The sequence below is a fragment of the Stenella coeruleoalba genome (assembly GCF_951394435.1).
Source record: "Stenella coeruleoalba genome assembly, chromosome: 14".
Taxonomy (NCBI): Eukaryota; Metazoa; Chordata; class Mammalia; order Artiodactyla; family Delphinidae; genus Stenella; species Stenella coeruleoalba.
This window is the reverse complement of record NC_137160.1, coordinates 17,860,032-17,885,165: the sequence shown is the minus strand read 5'-3', so window position 1 is coordinate 17,885,165 and position 25,134 is coordinate 17,860,032. Positions and strand designations below refer to the sequence as shown.

Sequence of the window (25,134 nt, the reverse complement as noted above, 5' to 3'; positions counted from 1 at the left end):
ATTATACTCTGTTGTATAGTGTGTGTGTGTGTGTGTGTGTGTGTGTGTGTGTGTGTGTGTACGTATGTGCACATATGTAATCTTATCTCACTTAAAATTGGAACATGGGCATTTTGCCATGTGGTTAAATGTGCCCAGGAAGCATGATTTATAGTGATTACAATATTTATTACATGGTTATGCTTATTTATTTCTTTATTGTTGGATTATTTAGGTTGTTTTCAATCTAAAATAATGGACAGTGTTTCACTGAACGTCTTTGTATTTCTGACTATTTAGGATAGGGTTCTAGAAATAAATGTACTGGATCAAACAATCTTAAGGGCTCATGCTGTATTTTGCCAAATTGCTCTTCCAAAGGGCTCTATTTAAATTCATGCCTGCAGTGTGTGGGTCTGACTTTCATCGTACTCCTGGCTAAGTATTTTTTGTGTGTTTACTGTTTGCTAATTTTATAAGTGGTATCTTGTGGTTATTGTTATTTCCTCGACAATTCATTTGAGTAGGTTTTCCCTTATATTCCTTGACTATTTGTCTCTTTTACTGTGAATTGCCCTTGACCTTTATGGTATTTTTCCCTTTTCTTTTGGTATTACTATTTTTTATATAGATTATAACTTCATTAGTCCTATTTCTGGCACATTTTTCTTCCTATTTCTTACTTGCCTTAACTTTTTATAGTAGTGAATTTTAAATTTAAGTGTGTTTGGCAAGTCCTTTCTCATCTTGAGATCTAGTCACCTATACTTTGATTTAGTTTTAATTTTGTATTTTCCATTTCTCTTAATAACCCATGATAATGGCAGTGTTTGGCAGAAGAGTGACATAATTAGATTTGTTCTTCAGAAAGCAATCTTGTGGCCTGTGAAGGCTGGATGGGAGTAAGGAGAGACCAGGGGCAGTGACGTCTGTTTAGAGGAGAGGAGATAAGGGTCTGAACATAGTGATGGTGATGGTGGGGATAGATTAGAAGAATGATTCTCAACCAATGATTTGGGAGATGCAGCAGGTTTAGTGGGAGGGTGGAGATTAGGACAGATTAAGTACAAGGTTCTATGGGACATCCAGATACAAGCAGTGGGAATTGTAGGATTGAAACTCTTTCAGGAGCTGGTCTGGCTGGTGATGGAGATTAGGGAGCCACCTGCATATAGGGGATAGTTCTAATATGGGAGAAAGAATGAGTTTTCAGGGCAGCTGACTGAGAAGGGTGGTCAGAACTAGAAGGCTCATTAAGAAGGTGTTCTCTGGGAAGCTCTTTTTATACTTTCTCTCTCTTTCTGTCTCTCTTAGCAAAATCAGCAATGTCAGAGATTATGGATATGGTCAGAGATACTGCAAAGAGATTAACGAGGAGAGGGACTGAAAAGTTTCCACTGGATTAGTCTACTACTTTCCTTAAATGTGGCTAAAAGGGGCAGTAGACTGGGAAAGAAATAGAAGAAGGAACATGGTCAAAGGATAACACTTTTAAAGACTCTAAGTAGACTTGAACATGTTCTCTATGGAGGGAAAAGAATTTATGGAGAGGGAGAGATTGAAGGTAAAGTAAAAAAGGAGGAATTTGATGGTGCAGCAACTTAAAAGGATGAGTAGCTGTGATGAATGCATTATTCTTTCAGGTGGAACAAGTAGTATTACATTCCCAGAGATAGAATTTGCATATAAGTTATTGAAACAATTTTTAATCTGTTCTATGAGTAAAAAGACTCCCTGCTTCAATAATTAACTTTCATTTTCTTTTTTTTAAAAGATTAATTGACAGTCTTATAATTGTTTCAGCGTAAAGTTCTTCTAATTGTTTAAGTTCATATCTTTTATATGCTGCTGATTGGCAGAGTTAGTGTGTCACTTTTAATGATATAGATACCTAAAAAGACAGCTTAATAAGCATTTAAATCCCTTTGATTATTTATTGTTCATTAATGAATGCATGAAATTAAATACTTTGAATTATAGCCATCTTTTAAAAATATTTGTTGCAGGGAAATTTACCTAAATATTCTCATAACTCCCTGATGGTTCAAGCAATAAAGACAAACCTAACAGACCCGGACATACATGTGCTTTTCTTTGATGTGGAAGCGTTGATTATTCAGCTCCTGACTGAAGAAGCCTCTAGGCCGAATACTGCGCTTATTTCCCCAGAGAATCTGCAAAAAGCATCTGGCGGTTCAGACAAAGGGGGCTCTTTTCTAACTGGAAAACGAGCAGCAGTTCTCTTCCAACAAGTGAAAGAAACTATCAAAGAGAACATAAAGGAACATCTCCTTGATGATGAAGAGGAGGATGAGGAGATAATGAGACAGAGGCGGGAAGAAGGTGATCCCGAATATCGGGCCAGCAAATCTAAGCCGCTGACCCTGTTAGAATATAATCTGACTATGGACACAGCAAAATTGTTCATGTCCTGCCTTCATGCCTGGGGTTTGAATGATGTTCTGGATGAAGTCTGTCTTGATCGCCTTGGAATGCTGAAACCCCACTGCACAGTATCGTTCGGCCTCTTATCGAGAGGGGGTCATATGTCACTGATGCTTCCTGGTTATAATCAGGCTGCTTGTAAACTATCACATGGGAAAGCAGAAGTAGGAAGAAAGCTGCTGGCGACGGAGGGAGTAGGAAAGGGAACTTACGGAGTGTCCCGGGCCGTCACCACACAGCATCTCCTGTCTATCATATCTTTGGCAAATACCTTAATGAGTATGACCAATGCAACTTTTATTGGTGATCATATGAAGAAGGGCCCTACCAGGTGTGACCATGATAGTTTGATTTTATTCTTATGTTTCAAAAAAAAAAGAAACCTGTTTTATTTTTGTCACTTCTTACTACCTTTTTTTGGGGGGTGGGGCGCTCTACACACCTTGGCATTTTTGTGTCATCTCAGTGTTTCCCCTTTAAATTTTAAATACAACATGCATGACAAAATATTATCAAATTGTACAGTTTTATCTATACTCAGACATATTTAGTAGCTATTTAAAAAAAACTTAGAATGAGGGAGTAGGTCAGAGTTTAGCTTTAACAAATTATAGACTAGCTCTTCAGTAAATATAATCTTAGATTGTATCTATTTACAGTTTGCACTAACATTTAATTCAAATTGTATATTTGGTTAAAATGTGTGACCCATGGTGATGAATGGTAAGTGTTCAGTGGCTGGCTTCAGCATTTTGTGAGAAGTATAGTCAGAATTTCTCTGGGAAAAGAGGAAACAACTTTTTAAAGTGCAGGAGAGTATTCTTGTAATATTTCTACATAGTTAACCTGAGTTGCTATTTCTCATTTTCCAGAAGTCATGAAGACAACTTTTTAAACTCTGGTTTTATTATACTTTATTGAGAGCCGACCACATTTAGGATTTTTTAAAATCTAACGTACTAAAGTAGCACTTACCTAGTGTCTGGCTCTGTTGTAAGCACTTTACAGATGTTACCTCCTTAATGCCCTTACCCCTATAAGGTAGGTACTTTTATTATCCTTTTGCTACAGATGATAGAGCTGAGACACAGAGAGGTGAAGTAACTTGCCCAGGGTCACACAAGTAGTAAAGTGGTAGGGCCGGAATTCAAAAGGGGACAGTCTGCCGGTGGAGTGGAAGATTTCTTAATGCCTTATTACCTTTTTCAGATTGTAGGGCTGAATTTTTTGAAACTCAGTATATTGTTCCATAAGTTCATTTGGACCAATGATGTGGGGTGGGCTGAAATATCAGCATGCTAATACTGAAGAATGAAGGGTTAATTATGATATTTATCTGTCAGTGGTAGTAGATTAAAGTGTTCATAAATATTTCTTAAACTAGTTTAAAGCATAAACTGTAGATGTAAAATTTTTACTTGCTATTTGTTAATCATTTAATTTTCTGTATTAAAATCTGAAACAGAAAATGTTAATAGGTACAAAACAAAAAACCCCTATCTTTTTGGAACAGCAGATTGAAAATGTTCTGTTATGTGTTTCTTTTGCAATTCATTTGGAACTAGAAAGCTTAATATTTTAAATGGCTCTGGAATTATGAAACTATGAATATGTATATATACATGTATTTTCTTCTTCTTTTTAAAGGCCACCTAGACCAGGCACCCCAGACCTTTCTAAGGCAAGGGGTTCTCCTCCAACTTCCAGTAATATTGTGCAAGGACAGATTAAACAAGGTAAAATTAAATCTTATTAAGTAATTGACATGACATTTCAGCTCTAGAAACTGAGGAGGCATAGCTAATGTATAATCATAACATTTTGTTTGTCTCAGATTGTTAAATAGAGAAAAGTTGTTATATTCCAGATGTAAATATGGATAATTAAGATGTTAGTTAAAAATAAATCAGATTTATTTAGAAATTGATAAATGAGCGTATTTCACGTAATTTTATTGTACTGTCTTTGGCCTAATTTTTATGCATTAGGGGCACCTTAACTTGACAACACTAGTGCCTTAATGTGTGTATCTTGAGTCTATAAGTTATGTCTATTTTTTAAACTACATTTAGAAATGTTTAAATTCATATTTCCATACTATAGCTATTCTTGTGTCGTTTGCCAGTAGTTCATGCATTGTAATCCACAGTGGAAATAGTTTCTTTTTATTTAGTCATTATATACTTTAACTTTTTGTTCATAGCTTTTGTTTTGTTAGGGGATAGAAGAAAGATTGAGTTTTTCTTCCTTTATTTTCTTTTACACTCATTTTAGGACTTGACAAGAGAGTTCGGGGGGAGTCACTTCTGCTTAGAGAGCTTTCCTTTAGGCTAAGTTGAAGGTTGTGCTTGTAAATGGTGACATTGTAGGATGTTCTTTTTTCAAAAAATTTGCTTAAGGTGTTAAAGAGTCAGTGAATAGTTCCGCAAAATTTGTTTGGTGAACAATTGGCCTCCAACTTCATGCCTACAGTTTTCCTCTTTCCTAGAACAAGTCCTCTGCTCTCTTAGCTGATTGTTTGTCCTAACTTTAATATCCTTAAATGGTATACTTGGTTTTTAGTTTTAGGTACTGTGTCGTAGCTTCTCATTATGGAAGATAAGCTATCCCACTCTCTATGCCACTCCTATCCTTCATTTCCAGCCCCGTGTGGTCACCTCTCTTATTCTCCTGTCTTCTCATCAAGCCTTTATACTCATTTTATAATAGTCTATATGAATATATATAAAAGTTTTAATTAGATAACTTTATACTTGTGTATGTGTGAAATACACACAGAAAAGTGCACAAAACAAATATGCAGCTCAGTGATTTTTACAAGCTGAACACCCATGTAACTATATCCCTGGACAAGAAATAGAACATTGCCAGTACTCCTGAAGCCTCCTACATGTTCCCTCCCAATCAGTATACCTTCCTCTTCCAAAGGTAACTACTATCTTGACTTTTAGGAAATCATTTCCTTGCTTTCCTTTATGGTTGTACCACCTAAGTTTAAATCCCTAAACACTGTGGTTTAGTTTTGCCTGTGTTTTGAATTTTATATGCGTTCAGTTAGTCATGGAGCATGCATTCTTTTGTGTTTGGCTACTTTTGTGAGATTTATTAGTGTTGTTGCACGTGACTATAGTTTGTTCATTTTCATTGTTCATTTTATTGCTGTATACTATTCTGATGAATGAATAGACCACAATTTTTTCATCCATTTCTTGGTCAATAGACACTTGGATTACTTCCAGTGTTTCATTTTCATAAATAATTCTGCTATGAACATTCTTTGAATCTTATTTGAATCGTATTTGAATCTTAGTGTATATTAGAAGCGTTTCTGTTGTGTATGTAACCAAAAGTGGAATTTCTGCATATATTTATCTTCAGCTTTAATTGTGGATAATGTTAACATGTTTTCCTAAGTGAGAGACATATACATCCATCAAACTGGCTAAGGGGAAAAAGATGGAAATTGTTGTGTTAGCTGGGATATGGATCAGTGAGACCTCTCATATATAGCTGGTAAGATATCCTAGCCAACACTTAATATTTTCCATGTTTTTCACTTTAGCCATTTTGGTATGGCTAGTATATCTGACATATCAGTATTTTCATTCCAGATTAATATTTTTGTGTCCTATTTAAGAAATTACCCTGATATTTCTACTCTGATATGAGGATATTCTTCTTTATTTTCTTTTGGAAGCTTTCTTATTTTACCTTTCTCATTTAGGTCTATAGTCTCCCTAGACCTTAATTTTGTGTATTATGTGAAGCAGGGGTCCTGTTTTGATTTTACTTCCATATACCAAATTGGTACAGCATGATTTATTAAAGAGAGGATTCTTTCCCCACTGCTTTGCAGTGCCATTTTTGTCATAAATATAATGTCCTTATATATGGTAGTCTATTTCTGAACTGTTTGAGCACTTTGATTTGTTTGTGTATCATTGTGCCTTAATTACTGTAGCTCTGTAATAAGACTTGATATTTAATAGATCAAGTCTTCCCACCCGTTCTTCTTAAAGAATGTCTTGACTATTCTTGTCCTTTTGAATTTCAGTATAAACTTTAGAACTGTTTTATTATTATCACAAAGGCCTGTTGTGATTTTAACTTTGATTTTATTGAATTTGTAGATCATTTGGGGGAGAATTATTTTCTTAATGGGGTTCACTCATTTAATCCATCAACTTGATATATCTCTACATTTATTTAGGTCTTATTTAGCTATCATAACTCTGTATAGTTTTCTATATAGAGGTCTTATATTTCTTTTGTTAAATTTATTCCTAGATATTAGATTTTTAAAATACTCTATTTAATATCTAATTGATATTAAATTTCTTCATTTTCTGTGCCCCTGGTATAGAAATGCAGTTGACTTTTGTATATTGACCTTATATCAAAGAATCTTGCTAAATTCACCTATTAAAGGTAATACTTTTCTGTAGATTCTTTTGATCATATGGACAATCATATGGAACAACTTTTTTATTTCCAGTATCAAAGGGAGAACTTTTAAGATTTCATAATTATGATAATTCCTATATGCTTTTACAGATAATTTAAGAAATTAACTCTTCTGTTCCTTTGCTAAGTGTTTATCATCAGTGTATGTTGGATTTTATCATGCTTTTTCTGTATCTATTGAGATGAGTATATAATTTTTTTTACTCTATTAATGTGATGAATTTACAACCCAATTTTGCATTCCAGAATAAAACCAATCTTGTGATGTATTATTATCTTATATATTGTTGCATTTAATTTAATATTTTTTATTTAGGAAAATGTTTTCTTCTAATATTTATGTAAGGTTTTACTTTATTCAAGTTTCGGCAAATGGATTGGGGAATCTTCCTTTTCCATTTTTAGGTAGAATTTGTGTGAGATTGGCATTAATTATCTCATAAATGTGCAGTGGAATTTGCTGGGGTTAGACCTAGAGTTTTCTTTGTGGGGAGTTGTAAAATTCTGGGTTCAGTTTCTCTCATTGTTATAGAACTTCAGATTTTCTGTTTCTTTTTGTGTCAGTTTCATTAAGTAGTACATATTTAGGGATTTTTCTAGTTCTAAATTTTCAAATGTGTTTGCATTTGAAAAGATAACATCTTATCTTTTTAATTTCTGTAGTATCTGTGGTGATGTCTCCATTTTTATTCCTGATATTAATCATTTGTAGCTTTCTTTTTTCTTGATCAGTCTTACTGGGGCTTTATCAATCTTTTTAATCCGTAGTGCCTTTGTTTATCCTTTCGAATGCATATTTTTTCCTGTTTCACTAAATTCCGCTCTTCTCCCACTTCCTTGGGATTCAATATGCTGTTATTATTAATTTTTTTAATAAGTTTATTTATTTTATTTATTTCTGACTGCATTGGGTCTTTGTTGCTGTGTGTGGGCTTTCTCTAGTTATGGCGAGCAGGGGCTACTCTTCATTGCGGTGCACGGGCTTCTCATTGTGGTGGCTTCTCTTGTTGCAGAGCACGGGCTCTAGGCACGCAGGCTTAAGTAGTTGTGGCTCGCGGGCTCTAGAACACAGACTCAGTAGTTGTGGCACACGGGCTTAGTTGCTCTGTGGCATGTGGGATCTTCCCGGACCAGGGTTCAAACTCATGTTCCCTGCATTGGCAGGCGGATTCTTAACCACTGTGCCACCAGGGAAGTCCAGTTATTATTAATTTTTAAAAACTTTTTACGATTGATGGTTACTTACTGATGTTGAATTGAAGTTAGAGCAGACATCCTTGCCTCATTCCCAATCTTAGGGATAAAGCATTCAGTCTTTTACTATTAAGTATGATGTTAGCTATAAGTTTTTCTTAGATGAGCTGGATGTTGAGGAAGTTCCCTCCTATTCCTAGTTTGCTGAGATTTTAAAATTATGAACGGATGTTAAATTTTGTCAGATGATTTTTCTGCATCCATTGAAATTATCAAATGAATTTTTTCCTTTATTTTCTCAGTAAGTCCAAGAACATTGACTTCTGAATTTTAAGAAACCTTGCAATTCTGGGATAGATCACACTTGGTCATGATGAATTATCCTTTTTATAGATTATTGGATATAATTTGCTAAAATTTTGTTAAGAGTTTTTATGTGTATGATCATGAGGGATTTGGGTCTAGAGTTTTTCATTTCAATAATGTGTTTGTTCAGTTTTGGTAACAGGATAATGCTGGTCTCACAGAATGACTTAGGATGTTATCCCTTTTCTTGTGTTTTCTGGAAGGGCATGTGTAGAATTGATACTATTTTTTACTTGTTTGATCTGTTTCACCAGTGAAAATATGTGGGCATAGGGTTTTCTTTATGGGAAGATTTTTTTAACTACAAATTTAAATGCTTTAATAGATACAGAGCTATTTAGGTGTTTTTTTTTTTTTAAATTCATCTTGGGTGAACTTTGGTAATTTGTGTCAAATTTATTGGCAAAAAGTTGTTTAATATTCTCTTATTTTCCTTTCAATATCATATCTGTAGGATTTGAAATGACATCCCCTATCTCATTTCTATTATTCATAACTTATGTTTTTTCTCTTTTTTCCTGATCAGTCCAGCTAGTAACTTAGCAGTTTTGTAGTTCTTAACCAGCTTTGGGTTTCATCAGTTTTTAATGTTGTTATTCTGTTTTCTATTTCATTTATTTCTGCTTTGCTTGTTATTATTTCACTTCTTTTGCTTTAAATTTGCTTGTATTTTTTATTTTTACTTTTTTAGAGTAGAACCTGAGGTCATGGATATAAAACTTTTCTTCTTTCCTAATATAGGCAGTCAGCACTACAAATTTACCCTAAGTACAGCTTTAGTAGCATCCCACATATTTCGATGCGTTTTCCTTTTACTTTTTCTTTCGACTTTTTCTTTTATCCCTGGGTAATTTATTATTGAGTTAAATTTGCAAACATTTGGGAACTTTCCAAGGATCTGTCTGCTATTGATTTCTAATTTGTGGTCAGATAATATACTTTGTATGGTTTGGATTCTTTGAATATTGAGACTTGTTTTATGGCCCTAAATATGGTCTTTCTTGGTCAGTATACTGTGTGCACTTCAGATGACTGTGTATTCTGCTCTTGTTGGGTGGAGTGTTTTATAAATATCAGGTCACGTTGCTTAAGAGTATTCAAGTTTAGCATATATTAGCTGATTTTTCTGCCCACTTGGTTCTATCGTTTAGATAAGGGTATTGAATTCTGCAGCAGTTGTGGATATGTTTATCCCTCCCTGCATTTCTATCAGTTTTTGCTTAATATATTTTGAAGCTCTCTTTATTGGGTGCATAAACCTTTAGAATTGTTATTTCTTATTGATCAACGATGCATTATATATTTCACCACCATGATGGTATTGAATTTGCCCCCTTGGCCAGATCTGAGGATTTTAAAGTTGGAGTGCTTTAATGTTGCTCCTCTCGGAAAAGCCTTGAGTCTTGAGAGCAGCGAAGAAGGAACTAAAAATTGTCTTTTTCTAAAGCATTTACTTAAGGTGATAGATTTAGGAATTTCCATTTAGAACAGCACAGACGCTTGTCTTATAAAGTAAATGAAGGTTAGCAATCTGTACTGAGAATTACATAGTAAAATGCTTTAGGATGGCATTATAAAACTCATTTTCTATTTGAATATTGAAATGTAATATTTCTTTAACATATATTTGTTAAGCACTTTTGTTTTTCCTCCAAACAACTCTATTTGGGGTACAGAGGGATTAGTCTAGTGTATACTGTCTTGAATAGTTTATGTCTATCTAGAAGATAACACATGAACATAACCAATGTAGAGTAGGAGGTGGTGCTGTACAGATAAAGGGCTTTGATTCCTTGACTGCTCTTCAGCAGAGTATTATTTAGTCTCATCTCTCTACTCTGACTTCTTTTACACTGGTTTTCTTTTAAACATTTTCATCTTTCCTTATGTTTTCTTTTCCTGACTCCCACTGTAGCCCACATTGACTCACAATCTATTTTCAAGTTGGATTGCAAACATGGATATGCTTCTTTTCGATAAACTGTCACTTTATGTTGGTTAATACTTGTTCAGCTCCAAAATAATCTATATGGAATAAAGACTTTAGCTGGGAATTGGACCTTTTACAGGCATTTGGGTCTGAGAATAAAAATGATATAAATAGTTTTGCTAACATAATTTCTCATAAACAATATCAGGGTATTTCATGGGCAAATAATTTCTTCACAAGAAGTTTATTTTGTCTAGCAGTTGGCTTGTTAATTCAGTGTTTTACAATAATTAACATTTACTGACAGTCGTACTTTTTGATAGAGACAGTATTCATTTATTAGATACTTGATTTTGCAGTTTATAAAGTATCTCACTTGAGGAAGGGATCAGAGATGTCAACCAAGTAAATTTTTGTTCATGGTCATACATCCCTGAGTCTGCCCATGGCTTTAGGCTTTTCTATATTCTGACATATTGTACTTCTCTTTATCAATTCAGTAATTTCACAGCGAAAGTCTTTGGTCTGTGCCTCTTGTGCTTATCTTGACTGTGACCATATCTTTATGTTAATGGTTACATCTTTACTCAGGGGTAGGTGTGGAGGTAAGTCTAGGCAACTTAAAGTTATGTTACATTATTTGCAATTTTATTTTTAAGAAGTGGATCCAATTTAGGTTGTCTAAACTTAGAAGTAAGAGGTAGTTGTTCCTAAATTATAACCAATAGTTACTCACCATCCTTTTCCAGGATCTATAGCAAAAAACTAGGAGTACCCATGTCAGGCTAACGAAGAGGGCTGCGAATCCCTTAAAATTTTGTGTTTGAACTTATGTGCCCTTTAAAAAAAATTGCTATAGCTATAATTTAATTGCAGAAGCTCTAACTTTGGTCTGCTTTGGAAGCTCAGAGGGCAAGGCTGTTTTTTCTTTTTTGTTCACTGATCTGTCACAAGTGCTTGGAACAGTGGCTGGTACATAGAAGGAGCTCAGTAAATATTCGTTGATTGAATGAATCTATAGATACCTACTCTTTATGCTTCTAGAGTCAATATGTCAATAACTAGGAGCTGAGGCTGTAAGGGCTGACAAGAGATCCCTGCCTTCAGGGAGCTTATATCTAGTGGAGGAGATCGGAGGAGTGCAGTTCATGATTGTAGCTGGCTGCTTATTTGCTTTTCCTACCAGACTCTGAGTACTCTGAGAGCAGCATCTTGGTCTAATCTTTATGTTTTTATATGCTTAGCTTAGTACCTGGCATGGAGTAGGCACTGATTACATTAATCAAATGAAAGAAAATTTTGATAGCCTTCATATGTCTAATTCAAGTTAGTCTTTATATTATAATTTTATCTTTCACTATACTGAACTCTCTCCACATGTTTTTTATCTTGCTCATTTATTTATTTTGCATGTTAATGGAGACCTTTTACAAAAGGTTGCGTTTCTTTTGGTTTTTCTTTGTTTTGACTCTTTGATTGAAGTTATAGGGCAACATAAAACTATCACTCCCTCTGAACTTACGCCAATTCTAATGTAATCCAGTGGTGATCTAGAGGCAAGTAGTGTTACTGTATTTTTTAAACATTATCAACACTTTCGTATTTTGCCTTGATGCATATCTGTCTGTTTGTCAGAGTACCATCCTGGGCTGTTTACTCATTCTGATTTACGGTAGCTCCTCCTCCTTTCTCCTTCCTGGAGCTTTGTGTTCCCTTAGTGCCCTTAGCTATTCGTGCTCTTCTCTTACCATGTTTTAAGGGTGTCCTTTTTTCCTTATGATGTTTGGTTAATGATTTATCCTAATGCTTCATGTTGATTTAAAAGATGATGAGAATGCCTGTCTACCTAAGATAAAAGTGTAGACTTAAAAGAAGTTTACAGAAAGGCAGATGTTGCTCTGAGATCTCTGTATTAGATGGCATACCCAGTGTGGAAGGCCTTTGTATTAAGTACATGGTGATTGACTGTGTTTCCTCATTTCTAATTTTTTCATGTTTTCTCCTCCTCTATCCTCTCCCTCTCAAAGCTTCATGATTCTCATATAACACTTCAGATAAAGTGATTCATTGTAAAATAATTTTATTTATCTTTTTAGTGTTTAGCTTTGAAAAAACTTCCTTTTTCAGCATTGCATTTGGTTTTCTGTACCTTCTAGGCTATCTTTTTTTTTCTTCTGAAAAGTGTATTGAGAGGGCTATTTGTGTATATCTGCTGGGAGGGTAATGAGGTTTAGACCAATATGTAGGGAGCACTTGCTACCAAAAGTATGTTTGCTTTCTTCCCTATATAGATTTTTCATATCACAATGGCGATTGGCAAAAATGGAGCTTAGATTTAGATTTCAAAGGAAGACTGAGGTAGACCTGTTCAAAGACAGAAACCATGGCTGCTGTCATTTTGAGTACTTCTATATATGCCATTTAAAGGGAAACCAGAGCATATGTGTGCACATATATGTTGTCACACATGTTTATCTTCCTCTGTCTTTTCATGTGAGAGTAAGCCGTTGTGAAGAGGCTCTTAGCTGCAACATTACCTAAAGAACTTTCTCAGGTAAAATAAGAGAACTTGTGTCAGTTCTGTCACCATTTTGAAGCTGTGCTGAGACTATTTTCCCTTGTGTTTTACTGATCCTTAATAAGAGGAGCACATTGGTAAGAGGAGCAAAAAGTTGACATGGCAGCTTTTCTATTTCAAGAAATTAAATGCTTGCTTATGTTTTATGGTATAAATCTTCGATGTTCAGTGCCATACATAAATTATTCAGATTTATTTTGTGTCATTAAATCTTGAGCTTTTTATTATGGTAGTGTACTTTTTTCTTCTAATTTCTATTGCTGACTTTTCTATACGTGGACAGTTTTTAAAGCCGTAGTAGAGTTTAATTTCAGTATTCTCAATGAATTATGAAAACAGTTCTAGATTCTGCAGTTTCAGTTATGAGGTAGTCTGAATAAAGTATTTCTTGATGATGATGCAGAGATTTTTAAAGCATAGTAAATCTGATTCCTTGATTTCTATTACAATATTTTTTTTATTTTAAGTGCCCACAGAATTTATTAAAGGAAAGTGTAAAAGGCTTTTTCTACATTGCAATACCATTTAAACAGGACTCCAGAAATATAATACTCAGAGCATCTGTTTATTTCTCTCATTACAAATAAAGCTATACATATTGAACATTATTCTATTAAGACATATTCTAGCAGTTTTGCCAGTAGCATTTCTAGTGTCCTTTCGACTTGTGATTTAGGGAAAACATTATAGTTTAATCCCACTCCTTATTTGACCTAGCTAGGGAAATGATCACTCATTCCTAAACTTTGGTTTGTTTATATTGTATTTTTTCACCTTACCATTCTAGTGTCCTTTCAGAATTAATGATAAAGTCAGACGAAGTTAACCCAGACTTTTCAGGAATAATAATTTCTCCTTTATTTAAAGTGAAATTATAGAAAACCCCAACTGTTGGAAACCACCAGAGGAACTTGCTCAACAATTTTGGTGGCATGAAAGCTAAAACCTGTAAATTTACTCCTTGCCACCAAAGGCTTACCAACTTTTTGCATGGGGAATTGAATATTTTATAGGCCATAATTACTGAATTTGTATTTAAAAATGATTTAAAAATGAGAAATTATTCAATGGAATATGTAGAAGTATTACGGATTTCTTTGCAAGATTACAATGGAATTCTTAGATCTTATGAAATATACAATTGAGAGTAATTCTAATCCTATCATAAGTATAACATTATAAAGTACTTGTAACTTCATAAGGAACAAAAAACAGGTCTGTTATAATAAAAAGAATGATAATTTCCCTGATAAAATTTTCATGTGTGCAAGAGGTGCTTCTTAGGGTTTATGGAGTTGGATTTTCTGTTTTTTATTACTGCTCATATACTTCTTTTAGTTCTCCGGTTTACCTCACACGTGTCTGATTGACATTATGATGCATTCGTGAGGAAATTATGAAAAGTTGTTTTCATGCAACTGTCCTGTAGTTACAAAAGAACTTCACTGCATGAAAAGCAAACATATCATTCAGCAGACAATGCTTAATCTGTTCAGGAGCCCAAACCTACTGCTGTTCAATGACAGAAGAAAGGAGAGGGATTAATTTGAAGATGCTTGTGCATGACATATGGTAATTTCTCCATAGGAAGGAAGTGTCAAATGGTGACCTCTAAATCTTAACGTTGACCTTCAGTTGTAGAATGTGTGCACCATACGGTCCTTTTGCCTTTTCATGTGATAATTTAAGCTGAACATTTTCCTGGTAACATAACTTTTTGGGGGGGAGGGTGGGTGTTGTTCCACCTATTCTATAAGGATTAGAGCATTCACAGTAATTATTTTAGAATATAAAGCATTTGTATCATAAAAATATTTTTTAAACTGAAGAATGGAGCTATGTTAGGAGTCTTCTAACAAGAGTTAAGTATATTTAATTTAACTTTAAATTGTTATATTTTAAAAGTTGTATTTTACAAGTTGGTATAATTTAAATTGAGTTTTTATAAAATGAGTAATAAATTGAAATGATCTCAGTGAATATTGGTTGGAGAGATTACAAAATAATTTAGGCATAATGTTAGGAAATAAGTTATTAGAAAAAAATGTAACTGACAATCCGAAGACCAAAATAAACTTTTCATCATGTGATACATTTTAAACATTGAATTACATTTTTGTGAATTCTTAATATGTTTATTGTCATTTTTTTCATTGTAGCCTTAGTTATTTTAGAACTTCTTTTTATATTAGATGACACATCATTCAACTATAAATAGATTTTGGTTTGAACTACACTGTGATTGCTATTCAATAAAATATATCATTTTACTGCCATAATCCTTAATAATCATACCTCTCTGATTAAAGCATCATTTTTCAGTTCTACATTTACTATATGTTGCCAACCTTGTTCTTTAGTATTCACTAACACTGAGCTTTTTTTCAGAAACCGCTGTATCTCAATTCTCTCCCCTTTTATTTCTTCTATTTTCTGCTGCAAGTTGCTGCACCTGTCGTTTCTGCTCGGTCTGATGCTGATCACTCTGGCTCTGACCCTGCTTCTACTCCTGCTTTACATACCTGTTTCTTAGTAAATGAAGGTATTCTCTCTCAACTTTCTAACAACTTTCTTTCAATCTGTGCTTTATTCTAGTATATGTTCTTTTTATCTAATTTATACATTCATCTGCTTTGTTATGTGTGAGATCCTAAAGTTTCCATTTTATAACTTGATTTGCTAATGTCAGTAACAAGGATCGATTATAAAAATGTAATGTTATTCCTGGCTGGTATAAACCATGTTTCCTGTAATCTAGAAGGCTATTAAAGGAGTGCAAAGATGCTAATCTATGATATGAAGTAGGCATTAAAAAGGGGGTTGGTTTTCATGATGATGTTTGCCATGTGATCTCTGGTGTTAGAGCTAATTAATTTATTTTACATGTATCATTACTCTGTGACAGACACTCTTTATTCTCTGTACACACAACATGTGCCCTGGTTAGAGGGGAAAGTATTTTTGGAGCTCTGAAAATGTTAATGGAATCTACAAATCTTTATTCCCCAAGAGCTATCTAGGATTATTTATACTGACTGGAAGCTTAACGGAACTTGTGAGCTGTGAGTTATATCCAGTCTCTTCATTGTGGGCTCAATCTTCAGCAGTTTATATAATATAAAAATGAGTAAATTTACAAAATCTCATATGTAACCCAGAATGATTCTAACTCTTCACTAAAAGCAATAATACCAGTCTATTCAAACAGAAAGAATGATATAATATCTATAAAATACAGAGCCCATGTTCTAAGTATCATTCCTTCGGAAAGAAAACATGGTACCGTAAAAGTATAACACATTTTTTTGTTTGGTTTCCTTGTCATAGACCTGTACTAAGGTTTGTATGTTAAGATTCGATTTTAGCAAAAATAATTAGGGTCATATTTGTTAAGCTATTGTGAAAGGTAGTAATTCGTTGATTCAAAAACAAGCTGTTGACTTTGGACCATGGTGAGAATCAGCTTCATTTTAAAATTTAGCTCATTAATACACTTCATACTTTTATGAGACATTAAAACATTTAAGACGTTACTAGGTAGTAATTTGTTTATATATATTTGTGTATGTATGTATGTATGTATATATATTCCTCTGTTGAAAATAAATTATAATCTAAAATGTGTGTGCTCATCACCTTAATTAACGTAATTATATATTCTTAGTTGTTGAGAATTTCCATACTGAAAAGGTGAATCTTTACATAGGTAGCTTGTCTCTCTCGCTCTCTCTCACTCATACCCTCTTTAACAATCCCAATAATCATTTTGAGTTTTATGGTAGGGTTTTTGTTGTTTTTGTTTTAGAATACTACAGCTTAGATTATTTCAGAACACTGATTTGCTAAAATTTTGTGGTCACAGATAACTCACCCTGTAATATGAACACTTTTAAAATAGGGTGGAAATGATTACTTGAGAATGTCTGGATACTAGTTCTTTTAAGTATTGCAGTGGTTTACATTGTTATCTTTATATAATCAGTTTCCATATTGTGGAATAGAATTTTGGAAAAAACAACTTTTGTTCTCATAGATTAGAGTTAATGATACTTAAAATTTTATAAATTTTAGATTGTTTTTATTTTGGGGAATGTAGGAATTCATTTTTTTCCTCTCAAACTTGGTGTTAGTTTACTTAAGTTATGATTGTGACTAAACTTCTGATTCATTTTGTAAGAAAAGGGATCAATAAGTACGTTAATTAAAGGCCCTCTGACAGAGAATAGAAAACATCTCTGTTGACTGATACGAAGGTAATACCAGATGGCCAGGCCTTAAGTGACATGAACTTATCTTTGGATATCTGTGTGAGGGCCCTTTTAACTGTCAGTAGGTTCAAATCTAGAGCTCTGGTATGTGTTTATTTCTGTGCTTTTTCTAAACCTGAATATATGTCTTATTTTAGAGGGAATATTTAGAAATGTGTTTTTCTTGTGGAATTGGTATATACTTAATGTGGAAATTTATTTTTATTTTTTTTAAAACTTTTAGAGTTCTTAGAGCTGAAGTTCGAGAGGAAATACATTTAGAAATGAAATACATTTGTTATATCTTTGTACCAAATATCTAATAATAAATTGAAATCATAACATAATTGAGCAGATCTCCCCTTTTTGGTTTAGGTTTGGTATACTTACATGCAGAAAAATATTGGAATTAGGGGGAATGCCAAAGCATTTATAATATATTACATTTTAACAGGATGGAGTCAGTTGGCTGCTATGCACTGTGTTATGCTGCCAGACCTGCTGGGATTGGACAAATTTAGGCCCCCGCTTCTAGAGATGCTGGCTCGGAGATGGCAAGATCGATGCTTGGAGGTAATATCGAGGTGATGTGGATAGACAACAAAAACATTAAAAAGGCACTGGACAAGTGTAAATTTGAAACAGAAATGTTATTTTTATCTAACTTCTTATCACCTGTTTATTATGTGATAGAAAATATGGATCCAATGATTCTAAACAGTAATGTTTGAACTTGCATATTTGTTTACTTTTTTTTAAATCTAGTGAGTATTTGATCAAAAGTTTTATATACTTATGGAACAGTTTCTTAAGTATTGATTTCTGTACAGATCATACACATACATACACACACACATACATACAGCCCACCTCCCCCCCAGATTGCACATTCAGGTATAATCACATCAATCAAATTCTAAGTGAATAACTATAGTCCAGTGGAAGGTCCTGTGTTATAATAGAAGGGGAAGGTCTTTGGAATTAGAACAGACCTGGGTTTAAAAATCAGTTCTGCCAGTTATTAACTTTGTGACCCTAGGCGATGTACTTAACCTATTTGAAGCTCATTTGTAAAGTGGGGATAATAATATATTCCTCACAGGATTGCTGTCAGGATCAAATAAGATAATGCAAGTAGCACAGTAAGTACAGAGCCTGACACATGGTAGGAGCTCAGTAAATGGTAGCTATTATTTTGTGTTAATGGACTTGTGTGGTATTAGATATTGCTTGCAATATAATATCACCAGGGATTTGGAAATGTTTTATGGTGATTTTGCTTATTATAGCATTTGACCCGTATAGCTATAGCCGTTTATGTCATTCAAAAGTTTTAATTTACCAAATTTAAATAGCATCCTGTCCCTTCCCTCAACTCCAAGTGGAATTGCAGCATACTGAAATTTTCATGGTTTTGCATTTGAATAATGTTTGAATTCACTTCAAAAGTTAGTTATAGTTAAAAACAATTTTTATTTGAATTCTTATCAGGTGCTACTGAGTTATCTCTTCAATTATAAATACTCAATAAATTGATTGGTACATACCTTGACAGTTGTCTAGCTTCTTTGAACCAATGGGTGTGGCGCTTTGGCCAAAAAAAACAAAACTAAACAAACTGCAACATAAAAGTGTGTGCCATGTTGAAAGAAAAATTGAGATAATATAATTTTGAAAAATAGTTTCCTTTTATAGAATTAATGCCATTTCATAGGAATATATTTGCTTGTTTGTTGAAAACAAATTGTTTAAGCCAGTCTTAGGTATATGTGAATTGTGTGGGTTAATACATATATGTTTGTGTAAGCAATATCTATTTAGCATTATAATAGATAGAAATCCACTAGACAAGGTTAAATTTCCTCAGGCTGAAAGAGAAAACATTTAATAATTCTAACAGTGACTTTTTAACAATAATATTTATATGGAAATTAAAAAAATTTAAAACACCAAATTAAAGTACAAGAATATTTTTGTGCAAGCCTTGGGAAATGAAGTTTTAAACCCCAAACTGATTAAACGTTCAAACATTATTCTATTAGTGTTAAAGTATTTTTAAGTGAGATCATTAACTGAAAATCTCTGATTTGCTTGCATCCAGTTTATTCAACTTTAGTACTTACTTCATTGTTTGGTTAGTAGTATTTCTCATGTAAATAAATGTGGTTTGTATATTTTCTAGCTTTCTTTCATTATGAACTTGCTCATGTTTAAACACCTCACTCACTGGTCTGCTTCCGTTTTTTGCATTTGGTTCTGTGGTCTTAGGTCAGAGAAGCCGCACAGGCCCTGCTTCTAGCAGAACTGAGAAGAATTGAGCAGGCGGGACGGAAGGAGGCCATTGATACCTGGGCTCCTTACTTACCTCAGTACATGGACCACGTCATGTCACGTAAGAGCTCTCATGCTTTTCTGCAAAGCTTTTCATGCATGTGTAGGAAAGTACCAAAACTTGCAGTTATGCTTGCTACTGCCTATTACCAAAAGTGAATCATTGACCTTAAGGTGAAAACAGGGGATCCTCAAATTCTGCTCGTTCATTTTCTGAATCCTTACGGTTTGGAGTTTGGTTTTGTAAAAAGTTATGTAAAATAAATATCTAAATATTCACAAATTCACTGACCCCTTATAAAGTTAACCCTGAATTGAAAATTCTACCCTGTTAACACTAGCATCTGTCTCTGCCTATTTCATTATTATGATTGTGGGTACCAACTTTTTAGATATTGATCTGATATGTAAGTACAAATACAAGGCAGATCATTCCAAGTGGAAGTTGGAATTGTGAATCCTTAAGAATCATCTGGTAGGTTTAGACCAGTTGAAAAAGAGAAAAATAGCAAGGATTTTGACTGAAGAATCTTTCAAAAGAGTATAATTTCAATGGACTGGGAAAGATCATGGGAAAAATTGTTGAAATTCTGGAATAGCTTTTGTAAAGTAAAACCTTTGCAATTATACTGCTAGGTCTAAAGTGCATTGAAGAAAAGTTACAGTGCACTGTGATAATTTTTTTCTTTTTAGGAAAAGTATGCTTCATTCCCAACTCATCATTTAATTCGTTCTTTATTCTTCTAAAGCAGAATTCAGAATTAAAAGTTTAGCCTGTTGTACTGTGTATAAGATAAATCAGTTTCACTTTTTTAAAAGGATAAAGTCTCAATGAATCTTTAAAAAAACTTTTTTACTGTGGAAATTTGTCCTGGGTATAGGTGCATTCATTTTAAGTGACCTTTTGTCAATACCAGTTATTCTCATTTATGAGATACTCATTATACATGTCAAGACAAACAATACATGATTGTATAAGATAGAAAATGAAAATAAGATTCAAAAAGGGTTATAATTGTTATAACTGGTATATAACATATACCAGATGTTTGCCAGTGGTGACTATAGTGGTTGTTTAATTTCGTATGTGACCTTGGACACTTAACCTTTCTTCAGCCTCAGTTTTGTCACAGATGAAATGAAGATGATATAGTAGGACTTTATAGGATTATTTTGAGTATGTAGTGAGTGAATCTTCGTTAAGCACATGGAACAGTACCTAAGCAGTCGTAAGCTCTATATATTTGTTAAATAAACACATTTATAATCTATAAAAATGCAAATATATATTTCACATATAACCAAAGCATCACACATTAACAACTCTAGTTACAAATTCTTTAACCTAAATAGGTAACAGACTGTTTACTGAGAGAGTATTGGTTTTTATTTGCTTACTGGGAACTTTTCTATTTTAATAAAAGGAAATTAAGTTAAAAATCCCAGGGTCTTTAGACATATGGACTCTATGTAAGGTATTCGGCTTAAAGTTCTTATTTAAGTATGTATAGTTTAAAATTTTGTAGAATATAAAAAAAAATTGGGATAAAAAAGCTCTCCTTTGTTCAGTATCTTGTGGCTATTAACTTCATAGTATTCGAGAAAATAGAATTAGCTCATCAGCTCATCATAAACCTTATTGAATATAAGATGCTCAAATTTAAGGACAAACTATGAGTATAGTACTCTAAAGTAGACTGAAGGTGAAACTAAATAGCAAATTGCTAGAGATTCTTTTAAGAGGGGAACACTATGGAAATTAGGAAATATGGAGAAACATTTTCAAGACAGCTTTATTTAGAATGGACTGGTGTAGAGTAGAAGATTGATTAAAGAAGAATAAGTAGATGGGAGGCTGTTACAGATGGGGGGATATGGGACCAGACCAAAATGTAGATAGGGGAAGAATAAAAGACAATTCTAAGCCTAAATTACAGATTGCATATAAAGGTCTAAGGAAAACATGAGAGGTTAGTACAGTGTTGTATTTTTGACAGTTTGGGAGAGAGGCGCCATTAGCAATGGTGGTGGATGCCATTTTATTTTATTTTTCCTGGAAAGAAGAGAATGGTTTTTTCATCACTGTTTAAACAAGCACAAACTAGATTGTTCTTATGTCAAATTTAAACCTTTCCATTTACGTAAATTAAAGTTCTTGGTATTTAGCAACAGTATCTAGGAGTACTTTATAAATTAACAGAAGGCTGGCTAACTTAAAACTTTAATCTTATCACTTACTATAAAATTGTATTTTTAGTGAAAGAATAAACAAATAGGCATTTTGCATGTAACTAAAGCACCTCATACTAACAACCCCTGCTATAATATGTTAGTCTATTCTGGAACTTTTACATTGACTGAGTGTAAAATTAGTCTTAGTTTGCTTTACTGAGAGCTTTCTATTGTAATAAAAGGCTGTCAAGCTAAAGGAGTAGGGATTCCGAATGTGTGAAAGGAGAAGAAAGCCTACAGAAAATGAGGGATGACCACATAGGGCTGTTGGACAGATTTGCTGTCCAAAGGGATCAAAAGGTTCTGGAGCCAGCTGGTGGACAGCCCACGCCTGCCATCAACCTGCTTGTAGCGAAATCGCTCTACCACGGCCATTTATGTTTGAGGAAGTGATTGCTGTGGCAAGTGGCAGCGTAAAACGTTCTTTAGAGACTGAACGCCTCTTTCTAGCACAGAAATCCTTTTAATCACTGAAGTAGGTAAAATATTAAGCAATACATCTGGTAAATACACCGTACATCAGATATTTTCTTATAATTTAATCATCCGAGCATTAAAAAATATGCATTAATTGCCTAAGCAATATGGACAGCTCCTAAGTTATGACCGAGCTTGGTCTAAGAGTCCCTTTGTTAGATGTTTGTCTGAAACTCAGAAACTGCTTTTACCTGAAGAGCGGAAGGTCATCCTGGGCTGATGGACTGTGATAGCCCTTCCTCTTAGAGACCTGGAGTCTGGAGGTAGTAACTAAAGTGGGTAGGAACTTGCTCTGACTTCACACTCAGTAGGTGATTGAGCTGGGACCAAGATGACAATTCAGATCAACTGGGCGTTACTGACTGGGATCTTCTGGAATTTTATTTAGGTATATGATGCAGTAACAGCCTTTTGTAGGTTTGTCTGAGAGCCTAAGGAAAGCAGTGGGTCAGAAACCAGTTGCTTTTCTTAGGACTGTTGAGAGCATTGGAGGAGAAGCTCTTTGTAAAGCATACAGCACAGTACATGATACATGTAGTGAATGCTGGTTGGCAGTCCACTTCTCTTTCCTGTATTGGTTTCTATAGTTTTGTTCTCCTTATTGTCACCACCTCAGAATTCACTCTAATTTATATTGCCCAGGGATTCTGGCAGTAAACCAACAATCACTGGGGAGGAAAAAGGAGCAATACTCTGCCTTAACTGAAAATCCAGTTCACAAATTTTTATAAAAGCCAAGTCCTAATTGAGTGATATGAGAATTTTGCTTCCGATAATGAAGCTCTGTCCTTGAACCTGTTAGGGAACATTTTATCCCTTACAAATGCAGACAGGATGTACACTTTTTTCTCTTCAATTTATTTACTTTGGTTGCACCAGGCCTTAGTTGCAGCAGGCGGGCTCCTTAGTTGTGGCTCATCGGCTCCCTTAGTTGCGGCATGTGTGCTCTGTAATTGCGGCTCGCGGATGCCTTAGTTGTGGCACGTGAACTCTTAGTTGCGGCATGTGTGTGGGACCTAGTTCCCTGACCAGGGATCGAACCCACGTCCCCTGCATTGGAAGGCGGATTCTTAACCACTTAACCTTCATTGTGGCACGTGAACTCTTCGTTGCGGCATGTGTGTGGGATCTAGTTCCCTGACCAGGGATGGAACCCACGTCCCCTGCGTTGGAAGGCGGATTCTTAACCACTGCGCCACCAGGGAAGTCCCAGGATGTAAACTTTTTATTTATTTATTTATTTATTTATTTATTTTGGCTGTGTTGGGTCTTCGTTTCTGTGCGAGGGCTTTCTCTAGTTGTGGCAATTGGGGGCCACTCTTCATCGCGGTGCGTGGGCCTCTCACTATCACAGCCTCTCTTGCTGCGGAGCACAGGCTCCAGACACGCAGGCTCAGTAGTTGTGGCTCACGGGCCTAGTTGCTCCGCGGCATGTAGGATCCTCCCAGACCAGGGCTCGAACCCGTGTCCCCTGCATTAGCAGGCAGACTCTCAACCACTGCGCCACCAGGGAAGCCCCAGGATGTAAACGTTTGATGCCTAATTTCTGATTGGAAATTTGGGGATGAGTGCACTGTGATTCTTATTCTGGTTACAGGATCAGAATTCTAAATACTGCATACATTCTTGTGATAGTGACTTAAATAAATATTGTAAATATTTTCTGAGTTATCACTCTTCAGCATGTATTCGTAACCACTTTTAAGTTCCAGAACACTTTTAAAACATTTTACTGATTGTTCTTACTAAGGACGGATTACTGTTATTTTGTGAAACTGTTGTATTATGATGCAGGTGAAGGTAAAATGTTATGAGTTGTCTCAGATTTATTTTGAAGGGAAGATATTTTGCAGAACCCAATTTTATAGTTTTCTTATTTGTGACATTTCTACATGTAGTGTTTTGATAATTGACTTTTTTTTTTTTTTTTTTAAATGAGGTCAAGCACCTGCTAGTTTATGAAATACACCCACACTTGCCCTTCATTCCGGGCAGTGACTACTTGGAGGTAAATGCTGATGCTTCCTGATTTCCTTTGGCCTGTGTTTCAGGGTGACCTTACGGGGCATAAGGTCACAAGCGTAATTATTTCTTGTACGTTGTGTTCTGCTTGCTCACAGTGGCTCATCTCCTTTAATTTCAGAAACATTAAACACCTAAAAGTTACTACCATTATATAAATCAAAATCTTTTCCAAAGAGGGTGCTATTGTAATTTTATGCAGTTATGGCTGGTGTAGTATTAATTTGTAAATTTATCATCTCAGATATTGATAAAAGGATGTGTAACACATCGTGTTTAATATGTATTGATGTCATCAGAAAGAACAATCCTTTGTTCTTATCGAGTCCCTGCCTTTTTAGCTTCCTTTTGTGTTAAGGTTACCAGGGTTAGGCTAGTCTTTTTATCCCCCTTGGAAACAGAATAGGATTTCTTTGTTCAGTGAAAGACACTCCTAGTAAATGTTTTGGGTTTGGCTGTCAACAAGCTACACTGTAGTACCTATTTTAACCTGGAATTGAAGTCACTTTTCTGATGGTTATAAAGTAGTGGTCATTCTGAGCACAAATGTGGATGGACCAACACATACAAGAAGGTAAGATGGAACTATATATTACAGAGGTAGTGGAAAACTCTTTTGTAGCTAGAAAAATAATTTAAATATTAGTGCATTCTTTGGTAGGCAGGTATTTTCAGGGTTTGCTGGTGGGGAGAGGATGGGGAAAAGGATAGTGAGGGGGTTTGATTTAAGTGAATCTCTCCACCCCTCCCCTCCTCCCGAAAGGCCTTAAACTACGCAGCAATCCTTCCTTCTTTTTTCTGTATGCCTCAGTTGTTTGGACTTCTCTAACAGTCTTGTTAGGAATGACTTTCTAGATAACTGAGGGTTT

The 25,134-nt window shown here is 34.5% G+C and overlaps 1 protein-coding gene across 4 annotated transcripts in view; it reads left to right on the top strand.

Annotated features, from left to right (window-relative positions):
* WDR7 (WD repeat domain 7) overlaps window positions 1-25,134 on the top strand; it is a 370,882-nt gene that overhangs the window by 108,241 nt on the left and 237,507 nt on the right. For all 4 annotated transcript variants that reach the window (XM_079942515.1, XM_079942514.1, XM_079942512.1 and 1 more), the window contains 4 exons: window positions 1,986-2,755; window positions 4,072-4,160; window positions 17,658-17,776; window positions 19,472-19,595. In XM_079942515.1, coding sequence (XP_079798641.1) covers window positions 1,986-2,755; window positions 4,072-4,160; window positions 17,658-17,776; window positions 19,472-19,595 — 1,102 coding nt within the window. The remainder of the gene's footprint in view (window positions 1-1,985; window positions 2,756-4,071; window positions 4,161-17,657; window positions 17,777-19,471; window positions 19,596-25,134) is intronic.